Below are 12,500 nucleotides of genomic sequence, written 5' to 3' on the forward strand. Positions count from 1 at the left end.
ATATAAAAATGGGTATATTAATTATATAAATATTTTATATATATATAAAAATAATATAATATAATTATATTATTATATAAAATTCCTCTAATATATATTTATAATATAATAATATATATTTATATATTTATAAAATATAAAAATAATATATATATAATATAAAATATATTATATTTTCATATTTATATAATTTTAAAATATATATACATATAATATATATAAACATTTATATATATTTTATATCTATATATAAAAATAATATATATATATTATATATATATAAAAATATAAATAATTATAAAAATATTTTTCTATTATTATAATTATTATATTTTATATATATATAAAATATAAATATATATATATATTTTATATATAATAATAAAATATTATATAAATATTATTATATATAAATTCATATATAAATATTTTTTATATATATAAAATATTATAAAATATATTAAAATATTATATTAAAAATTTTATATATATAATTTTAATAAATATACTTTTAATATAATATAAAATAAAATAAATATAATATAATTAATTTTACAAATAAAAATATAATACATATATTATATATATTATATATATATATATAAAAAATATAATATTTTTTTTTTTTTATTTTTTTTTTTGTTTTTGGTGTGTGTGAGGGGGGTGGAAGGGGTGGTGTTTTGTTTTTTTTTAAAAATTATATTATATAATTAAAAATAATAATATAAAAATATATAATATAAATTAATATATATTTAATAATATTTTTATATATATTTTTATAAAAATTTTTATCTATATATATATAAAATAAAATTTATTATAATAAAAAAAAAAAAATATAAATATAATATATATTTTAAAAAAATTTATAATTAAAATTAAAATTTAAAATATATATTATATATTTATATAAAATATAATATATACATATAAATTATAAAATTATATTTAATATTTAATTATTTTAATATTTTAAAAAGTAAATTAAATATATAATATATAGATAATATATTTTAATTTTTATATAATTTTTATACATATATAATATATTTTAAAATATAATATTTTAATATATAATATATATATAATATATATATATTTTAAATATATATATAATATATATAATATAAAAATTATAAAACATAATATTTATATATAAATATATAAATATTAATAATATATATATAGAAAAAATATATTTTAAATATATATAAAAATATAAATATAAATATATATAAATATTATATATATAAAATATAATATAATAATATTATTATTATAAAATATAGAAAATATAATATTAATAATATAATATTTATAATATATACTATATTATATATTAAAATATATAATATAAAATATATATAATATATAATATATATAATATATATTAAAAAAATATATATATATATAATAAAAAAAAAATAAAAAAAATATAAAATATATATAATATATTAAAATTTTAAAATAATATATTTTAAATATATATAAAAATATATAAAATAAAATATATAATAAAAATATATATTATTAAATAATAATATAAATATATATATATAATTATATAAATAATTTCAATATTATTATAACAAAAAATAAAAAAAAAACAAAAAAAAAAAAAATATAAATATAAAATATATATATAAATATATATTTATAAATATATATAAAAATATATAAAATAAATATATTATAAATATAAAATATATATATATTATATATATATAATATATATTTATATATATATATATATATATATATATGTATATATTTTATATATATGAAATTATATTTATGTATGCATATTTTGTTATATGTACATATATAATATATATTATATATATATTATATATATATTGTATATTATATATATATATATCTATATACACATACATTCTCTCTTCTCTCTCTCTCTTCTTTTCTTATATATATATATATATTTATATATATATATATATATTATATATAATAATTTTATATATTTAAATGTGTTTGATAGATAGATATAGATAGTAGATAAAAGTATACATTTTTCGTGTTTGTATATATTGTGTATATATTTTTTATATATATATATATATATATATATTTATATATATTTTATATATATTTATATGTGTGTGTGTGGGGGTGTGTGTGTGTGTGTGGTGTGTGTGTGTTGTGTGTGTGTGGTGTGTGTATGTTTCGTGTGTGTGTGTGCGTGTGTGTGTGTATATATATATTTTATATTATATATATATATATTATATATATATATATATTATATATTATATTTTATTATATATATATATATATATTTTTATATATATTTTATATATTATATATTATTTGATGTATTCATATAAACTTATATAGATATATATTATTATATATATTATATATTATATATATATATGTGTGTGTGTGTGTGTGTGGTGTGTGTGTGTGTGTGTTGTGTTGTTTAATGAATATATTTTCATACAAATATATGAATATAATTTATATACTTACATCTCATTTCCCTTTCTATGATATATGTATATAATATATATATATATATATATTTATATATTTATATATATATATTATGTATTTATATAGTATGTTTTAATATATAATTTATATATAAAATGTGTGTGTGTGTGTGTGTGGGTGTGTGGTATGTGTGCGTGTGTGTATGTGTGTTTACACATCATATATACATATATCATTATAGTTACAATATAGCTACTGGCATTGATAATATATTTATAATACTATTATCTTAACAAAGAGCCACTCCATTGACTCGCACCAATACAACATGAAACAATAGACACAAAAAACATACTGTCTCTCTTTCTCCGTCCTACATACAGTCGTGATATGTATGAAACATGGACGATAACTAATTTTGGATATTCATTTCTTTGAATACTTGTCTAAAAAAAGCCATCGATTAATTTTCATGTTATTCTGTCCTTATGGCCAGAAGCTCCTCCATGGCCATTTCCTCATTTCGGGGCAACTGATTATCAAGGGCAATCCATTTAATTAGAGTCATCATATCAATTGCGGGCAATTCTTCATCATCGACATACTCAGGGGCGGGTGGTTGTTGATCGCGGGGCTCCTCTCATCGGAAGGGCGTTCCTCGACCATGGGTCGTTCCGGCGCCGGGGTGGCAGTGTCCTCGTCCTTGGCATGTCTCGGGGAAAGTCAGAGGCGCAACCCCACACTGACTGGAGGAGCCTGCTCAGCTGATCCTCCCTCAGGCTACACTTGGGAAGAGCTCTCGCACACGGCCGGGTCGCGGGTCCTCGTGCCCACGTCCGTGGCGTAGACGAAGGCGGCGTTGTACGAGGACATGGTCTCGCTGTTGTTGGAGAACATTTGCACCAGACCCTCCTCCTCCGGCGTGAGGCTGGACTCGCTCCTCGTCTGGAGGAGGCACAGCAACTTGAGGATGCAGCCGTCGGGGTCCAGCTGGCCGACGGTGGACAGGAGGAGGTTGGTGCCTTCCTCAGCGTCGTCGTCGGTGTCGGGATCGACGGAGCGTCCGTAGCGGTAGTGCCTTCTTCCGCTATAGCCTCCATGACGGGCATGATAGTGACGCCTGTTGTAGCGACTGTGACGCCCTACTGCGTAGCCGACCAGTGCTGCACCCTTCAGAACCGCCAGGCCGCCCACAAGGCCACCGAAGACCCCAGAGGCTTCGCAGGACGCAACGGCACACGAGACCAGCAGGAAGGCCAAAGGGAGGTTTCGTGCGTGCATCTGCCAGGGGAAAAGGATACAGTCTGCTTTTCATTGTTGTTTGTATGTATGTGTACCATGAATATAATAACTATAAAAGTACATGCAATGAAAAAATTAACATTCAGGTCTGAAGTTGCAGCTTCTAAGGTTTCTTCATCACAAATCAGAGCCACTTTAAGGTGTGATGTCGAATTAACCTTTCAGTATTATTTTTGTGGCCATGAATTGTTTATGATTAGACATGCTAAATGTTTACATCACTGTCAATAAACACGTTTTTTCGAAGAATTTTTGTTCTATATTTTCCGTTTTCTATGTTTTAGCGGAAGGCCGACGGATACAGCCACACTCGCGATACATACATACACACATCCATTTATATATATATATATATATATATATATATATATTTATATATTATATATATATAATATATATTATATTTATGTATATATATATATATATATATGTATACATATTCTTGAGGCTAAGTAGGCTTGCACTAGATAGCGAAGGACGGCGGTGATCAGCCCTACCTTGGCTTCGGAATTACACTGCAAGAACTGTTTAGAGTTGCACCTTCATCTCCCATTATATACTATGTGCTCGATCTAAGGAGAGGGGTTGGGGGGGGGGGGGTTGGTGTTTCTCAGGAAATCCTGTATCTTGTTTCTCAAACACCCCCTCTTCTTCTCCTCTCCCTTCCCCCCCTCTTCTCCTCCCTCCCTCTACTCCCTCTCCCATCCCTCCCCTCTTCCTCCTCCCCCGCTTCCTTGCATAATTGCAGTGAGTTCACAGCAAGGAATGCAAGAGGGAGGGGGAGGGAGACCCAGGTATTAGTTCATGTGTTTTGAGTAAAATGATTTTAATGAAATAAGTATATATGATCGTCATATAAAAACACAATCAGTTTTGTTTTGTTTTTTTATGTGTGTGAGTGACTTTTTGTGTGTGTCTTTTGTGTATGTGTGTGTGTGTGTTTTTGTGTGTTTGTGTTTCTTTTATGAACATGTATTTGATAGAGTATGCTAGGAAGTGGGAATTCATAGTATCAGCTTCAGAAAAATTGTGTCAAGAAATGCAAATAAAGATTGAAACTCTCAAAGACAATTATCACAAAATATTTCTCTTCACTGATCCCTAATAAAAGAAACCCCGATTAATTCTCCAGTGGCCGCTAGTTGATCTTTTGCAAATTATTTTTGGTTCCGGTGCGGGATAGTCATTAGCGACAAGGGATACATATGGACGATGTATTCAAAAGGTGTCATCGCTGCATAAGGAACCAGCCCAAGTGTCATGTCAATTAAACAAAGTAGCACGAAGTGATATAAAAGAAAAAAAGAGGGTGGGGGGTACAGGGGGAATCGAAGCCCCCCTTAGGAAAGCCTAACTTCAGAATAAATAAAGTTATGTTAGTCAATAGGTTAGAATTTTGTAGACAAAATATCCCGAAAACAGTGCATTCAAACCTTCTACCAAAATCGCTTCGTGCGATCGCCGTGCACACGGTAAGCCATGTGAGTGAGAAAATCTTAAGGAAAGACAGATATAAGAAGAAACTAAGATATATTTGTGTTATATATCAATGCAATTTATTCATATATTCCCCCCCCCCCCCCCCAATTCCCCTGATATACTTCATTCCCTTCCTTATCATCGGAACCCAGTTCGTCGAGTACAGGGGTGGAATCGCGGATTATATCCACTATATGTGAGTAGTTTAGGGTGAGAGGAATCCATCGATACCACTTTTGTGATATTTCCTAACGCGCCTTTATTCGGAAAATTTACCATACGTATATATGTGTGTGTGTATATATATATATATATATATATATATATATATATATATATTTATATCACATATTTTCCCCAAAACCAAAAGGGTTTGGTTGTGTTAGTCCGTGGCAGTTGAGCGTCCCTTTCTTTACCCTAAAACTATGATATGGAAGGAAAGCGGCAGTCCGCATACTGCCGCCACCCCACTACATGCACGGATCATTTGTCCCGAATCTAAATTATACTTTATGTATAATTTGCAAGTGTTCTCAAATTTGATCAATATATAACTGTTGTAAATTTAAATTAGTTAAACTTACAACAATTATTATACTTGATCAAATTTGAGGTACACTTGATTGCAAAAGATTTAGATTTACGAAAACATTATGTAGTTGAACGAATTCGAAAGATTTCAAAGTTTTGAACTCTGCAACAACTCATATTTCATTGTCTAATTAGTTATACTTTTAAAGTGGATGCTTCGCCAATAGAACTATAAATAACGTAAATTATTCAATTTAAGTACTCATCCCATTAGTTTTTCCTTCCTGTTATTGAGCTCTAAAGAGGTGTCGATTTCTTTATAGTCAAACTTCAAGACTAAGGTCGTGTGAATCATTATAATATAGCTAGTAGTAGTAGTCACAGTAATAATTCTTCTAAAATCAATTTAGGCCACATGAGCATAATTTTTCACGTATGAACAGTCAGTGTCACTGTCAGTGCATGTAGTGGGTTTGGGAAAAATATCAGTCTTTTTCAGTGTTCAGAGATCTAATAGGTTTAATTGACCAATTATCTAATTGAGTGGAATAATATAAGATTGGTCTCATGTGGCACCTACTACACTCAATCAATGTCAACAAGACAGATATCGTTGGATTTACGACGCTATCTTATGTGTGAGCGAGTTACGAGCTTTAAATTGGTTTAATTGGCCAATTATTCAATTAATGAAATTGATGAAATGTTTCATTCAATAGCCAACGCAGCGATATGAAAGCAATAAGAATTAATTTTGAGTTGAAACTGTTTTTTTTTCAGACATTAAACGTCAAATACAAGTGGTGTTGGTTTTGCAAAAATCGGCTTACGCGTGTTACTAATGACGTCACAAATACGTCATCAAAATAAGGATACTCACCTCAAAACCAGTTATTAGCAAATTCGAGACTACAACCGACATCTATCGAAAGTGAAGGCCTGGGACATCCCGTTCTCTCACATTAAGGTTTATCGTTTTAATGTTTTTTCGCAACTTTTTCGCGTCAAAATGGTTTAAAAGTCGCGATTTTCTCAACAATTGCATGGAAACCGGAACGTTTTGACGGCATTTTCAGAAAGTACATTAAATTTCCTTTCTACGCTAGCATGATCATTTTTTCCTATTCGAAAGTTTTATATAAAAAATTGAGTTGAAAACGTCTATTTTTGGATAGTTTGATTTTGAAATTCGTGATTTTGTGACGTCATTATGACGTATCACTGCGTCATCAGATGTTTTTTCAGGACAGTTTTTGAAAGTTTGAACTTTCTTCTTTCCAATGCTGTGTTGCTAAATCGCTATCTTTTATACTTCTCGAGATATATCTTCACAAAGAGGACCCACTTTTGCCTAAAAATATCCTCTACCTGTATGTATATAATCGTACCAATTTTTAACAAGAACACCCTCATTTTCGGCGATTTCAGGTTGTAATAACTCGGCCGTTTTTAATCCAATCGATCTGAAATTTTGACAGTCGCGTCTTTGTGTACTAAATGCACGGAATATAAGTTTTAAGTAATTCGGACGTCGGGAAGTTGGGTAAATTTTACTGGAATTCGGCGAATCCACAGAAACATATAGTAGGGGCTGGCAAGCGGATTACCGGAACTTGTCCTACGACTCTCGGACTGTACAAACTCACTCCGGTGCTCGGGCCTTCGGCCGTCGCACCGGAGGCTCGTCTACGAGCTCACCTCGGCCCTTCGGTCCTCGGGCTCGCTACTGCCACGGGGGGCTTGCCAGCCCCTGATCAGTGGTTCCTAGAAAAAATTTCCACAGACGGATCATTGGAATCTTGAGGCATTACACCAAAACCAAAAGCCACTCCTATCAACTGAATATCAGAAACTTTCTCGTTCTGTTTATTATATTTTTGTTCTTTATCCGTGCCTTATTGTTTACCAGCTTTTTACTTTATTATTGTTATTGTATTTCCCTATTTGTTGAATAAAATTAAAAGTAATATTGATTTTCATTTACTGTATTTCATTACCAAAGGCCTGGACTATCAATTGATGTCAGGAATTTTATAAAGCTATTGTGCATTTTTGCTGTATCATTTATTGTTTGCTGATATATTTTGATATTCTATTTCACAGATAGTGTTGGCATCACACACATGCACATACTGTGTATATATACATTTTTGTTTATGTTTATATATGTTATATACACACATAGTATTTATTTATTCATATATCTATATATGCATCTTATCTATCTATCTATATCTGTATATATATACATTTCATACATAATATATATTATATATATATAAAATATATATATATATATTCTGTCCATCTCTCTTTGTCTCTCTGATATACTGCTTGAATTAGCAGTGAACCACTAGATCCACTCACGCCCATAACACACACACCAAAGAAACATGCCCTGAAACATCTCTCTTAATCTGTCACACACGCAAACACACACACGCTTTTGCGCATCGTGATAAGTATTTTAGTAGACGAAAACTTTTGTTAATAAAATGATACTAAGGTGATAAATGATTTCTGATATCTATATTTAGAATTCATTGTCCTAATATAAAGCTACCGATTTTCGGTGATCATATTGTTTATTCTGTCATTATGGCTAGAAGTTCATCCATAGATTTTTCCTCATTTGTGGGCAAATCTTCATCATCGACATTTTCAACAAGGGGTCGTTCTTCATCGCTGGGCTGTTCCTCTTCGAAAGAGCGTTTCTCGTCCTCGCTCTGGGCATCGTCTCGGCGGAACTCAGAGGCGGAACCCCACACTGACTGGAGGAGCCTGCTCAGCTGATCCTCCCTCAGGCTACACTTGGGGAAGAGCCTCTCGCACGCGGCCGGGTCGCGGGTCCTCGTGCCCACGTCCGTGGCGTAGACGAAGGCGGCGTTGTACGAGGACATGGTCTCGCTGTTGTTGGAGAACATTTGCAGCAGAGCCTCCTCCTCCGGCGTGAGGCTGGACTCGCTCCTCGTCTGGAGGAGGCACAGCAACTTGAGGATGCAGCCGTCGGGGTCCAGCTGGCCGACGGTGGACAGGAGGAGGTTGGTGCCTTCCTCAGCGTCGTCGTCGGTGTCGGGATCGACGGAGCGTCCGTAGCGGTAGTGCCTTCTTCCGCTATAGCCTCCATGACGGGCATGATAGTGACGCCTGTTGTAGCGACTGTGACGCCCTACTGCGTAGTCGACCAGTGCCGCACCCTTCAGAACCGCCAGGCCGCCCACAAGGCCGCCGAAGACCCCAGAGGCTTCGCAGGACGCAACGGCACACGAGACCAGCAGGAAAGCCAAAGGGAGGTTTCGTGCGTGCATCTGCCAAGGGAGAAGGATATAGTTTGCTTTTCATTGTTGTTTGTATGTATGTGTACCATGAATACAATAACTGTATAAAAGTACATGCAAATCATGAAGAATAGAAAAATTAACATTGAGGTCTCAAGTTACTGCTTCTAAGGTTTCTTCATCACAAATCAGAGCCACTTTTAGTCGTGTATGTCGAATTAATCTTCCAGCATTATTTTTGTGGCCATGAATTATTTATGATCAGACATGGTAAATGTTTACATCTCAGTCAATAAACACATTTTTCGAAGAATTTTTGTTCTATTTTTTCCGTTTTCTATGTTTTAGCCTAAGACCGACGGATACAGACACACTCGCAATACATACATATATACATACATATCTATATAATATATATACATATATATATATATATATATATATATATATATTTATATATATATATATGTATATATATTCTTGAGGCTAAGTAGGCTTGCACTAGATAGCAAAGGACGGCGGTGATCAGCCCTACCTTGACTTTGGGACTACACTGCAAGAACTGCTTAGAGTTGCGCCTTCATCTCCCATTATATACTCTGCGCTCGATCTAAGGAGAGGGGGGGGTCTCAGGATATCCTTCTATATACTTCTTTCAATCCCCCCCCCCCCCCTCTACTTCCTCTTCCCCTCCCCTCCCTCTACTCCCTCTCCCATCCCTCCCCTCTTCCTCCTCCCCCGCTTCCTTGCATAATTGCAGTGAGTTCACGGCAAGGAATGCAAGAGGGAGGGGGAGGGAGATCCAGTTATTCATGTGTTTTGAGTAAAATGATTTTAATGATACGTCATATAAAAAAAAATCATAGTCAGTTTCATTCGTTTATGTGTGTGTGTCACTTTTTATGTATGTGCCTTCTTTCATGTATGAGTGTTTCTGTGTGTTTCTCTGTGTGCGTGCGTGTTTTTGTGTGTTTGTGTTTCTTTTATGTTTTTTTTTTTTTCTTTTTTTTTTTTTTTTTTGATAAAGTATGATAAGAAGTGGAAATTCATTGTATTAGCTTCAGAAAAATTATGTCAAAAATGTAAATTAAGACTAAAACTCTCAAAGACAATTATCACAAAACATTTCTCATCACTGAAGCCTACTAAAAGAAACCCCGATTAATACTCCAGTGGCCGCTAGTTGAGCTTCTACAAATATCTTTGGTTCCGGTGCGGGATAGTCATTAGCGACACGGGATTCACATAGACGATGTATTCAAAAGGTGTCATCGCTACATAAGGAACCAGCCCAAGTGTCATGTAAATTAAACAAAGTAGCACGAAGTGATATATATACATATATATATATATATATATATATATATATATCTATATATATATATATTATATAAAATAAAAAAGTTGGGGCTTACAGGGGGAATCGAAGCCCCCCTTAGCAAGAGCTAACTTTAGAATAAATAAAGTTTTGTTAGTCAATAGGTTAGAATTTTGTAGACAAAATACCCCCAAAACAGCGCATTCAAATCTTCTATCAAAATCGCTTCGTGCGATCGCTGTGCATATGGTACGCCATGCGAGTGAGAAAATCTTAAGGGAAGACAGATATTAGAAGAAACTAAGATATATTTGTGTTATTTTTCAATGCAATTCATTCATATATTTCCCCCCAATTCTCCTGATATACTTCATGCCCTTCCTTATCATCGGGACCCAGTTCGTCGAGTACAGGGGTGGAATCGCGAATTATATCCACCATATATGAGTAGTAGAGGGTGAGAGGAATCCATCGATACCACTTTTGTGATATTTCCTAACGCGCCTTTATTCGGTAAATTTACCATATGTACATATATATATGTGTATATGTGTATATATATATATATATATATATATATATATATATGTATATATATATATATATATATATATATATATATATATATATATATATATTTCACATATCAGTGGTTCCTAGATAAATTTCCCACAGACGGATCATTGGAAATCTTGAGGCGTTACACCAAAACCAAAAGCCACTTCTATCAACTGAATATCAGGAACTTTCTCGTTCTGTTTATTATAGTTTTGTTCTATTATCCGTGCATTTATTGTTTACCAGATTTTTACTTTATTATTGTTATTGTATTATCCCTATTTGCTGAATAAAATTTATAGTAATATTGATTTTCATTTACTGTATTTCATTACCAAAGGCCTGGACTATCAATTGAATGTCAGGAATTTTATGAAGCTATTGTGCATTTTTGCTGTATCATTTATTGTTTGCTGATATATTTTGATCTCATATTTCACAGATAGTGTTGGCATCACACACATGTATATACTGTGTATATATACATTTTTGTTTATGTGTATATATGTATATATACACACACATTGTTTATTTATACATATATGTATATGTGCATCTATATATATAAGTATCTATCTCTGTATACACACACACACACACACACACACACACACACACATATATATATATATTATATATTATATATATATATATTATATATATATCTTATATGATATATATACAATATATATACATTCTGTCCACCTCTCTTTGTCTCTCTGCATAATACTGCTTGAATTAGCAGTGAACCACTAGATCCACTCACGCCCATAACAACACACACTCAAAGAAACATGCATGAAACATCTCTCGTAATCTGTCACACACGCAAATACACACACGCTTTTGTGCGTCATGATAAGTATTTTAGTAGACGAAAACTTTTGTTAATGAAATGATACTAAGGTAATAAATGATTTCTGATATCTATATTTAGAATACATTGTTTATTCTGTCATTATGGCCAGAAGTTCATCCATAGATTTTTCCTCATTTGTGGGCAAATCTTCATCATCGACATTTTCAACAAGGGGTCGTTCTTCATCGCTGGGCTGTTCCTCTTCGAAAGAGCGTTTCTCGTCCTCGCCATTGGCATCGTCTCGGAGGAAGTCGGAGGCGCAACCCCACACTGACTGGAGGAGCCTGCTCAGCTGATCCTCCCTCAGGCTACACTTGGGGAAGAGCCTCTCGCACACGGCCGGGTCGCGGGTCCTCGTGCCCACGTCCGTGGCGTAGACGAAGGCGGCGTTGTACGAGGACATGGTCTCGCTGTTGTTGGAGAACATTTGCAGCAGAGCCTCCTCCTCCGGCGTGAGGCTGGACTCGCTCCTCGTCTGGAGGAGGCACAGCAACTTGAGGATGCAGCCGTCGGGGTCCAGCTGGCCGACGGTGGACAGGAGGAGGTTGGTGCCTTCCTCAGCGTCGTCCTCGGTGTCGGGATCGACGGAGCGTCCGTAGCGGTAGTGCTTTCCTCCGCTGTGGCCTCCGTGATAGCGAGGACGGGCGTGATAGTGACGCCTGTTGTAGCGACTGTGACGCCCTACTGCGTAGCCGACCAGCGCCGCGCCCTTCAGAAC

General features: G+C 33.2%; 2 protein-coding genes and 1 pseudogene across 2 annotated transcripts in view; all 3 read right to left on the bottom strand.

The window, feature by feature from the left end:
• Positions 1–2,873: 2,873 nt before the first annotated feature.
• LOC147472335 (uncharacterized) lies at positions 2,874–3,753 on the bottom strand (annotated as a pseudogene).
• A 4,526-nt stretch (positions 3,754–8,279) lies between these two features.
• On the bottom strand, positions 8,280–9,216 carry LOC122263290 (uncharacterized). The gene has a single exon (XM_043031668.2). It carries the CDS (start codon positions 9,075–9,077, stop codon positions 8,355–8,357), a length of 723 nt encoding a protein of 240 aa, XP_042887602.2. The 5' UTR covers positions 9,078–9,216; the 3' UTR covers positions 8,280–8,354.
• Positions 9,217–11,870: 2,654 nt separating this feature from the next.
• The window catches only part of LOC147472336 (uncharacterized), a 1,253-nt gene continuing 623 nt past the window's right edge, over positions 11,871–12,500 (bottom strand). Inside the window, exon 2 of the mRNA XM_086550814.1 lies at positions 11,871–12,500. This exon is cut by the window's right edge and continues 102 nt beyond it. Within this exon, the coding sequence (XP_086406940.1) occupies positions 11,871–12,500 (630 nt within the window).

This window comes from Penaeus japonicus, unplaced genomic scaffold, assembly GCF_977035675.1.
Source record: "Penaeus japonicus unplaced genomic scaffold, GWHDUDI00000001_assembly GWHDUDI00000002, whole genome shotgun sequence".
NCBI lineage: Eukaryota > Metazoa > Arthropoda > Malacostraca > Decapoda > Penaeidae > Penaeus > Penaeus japonicus.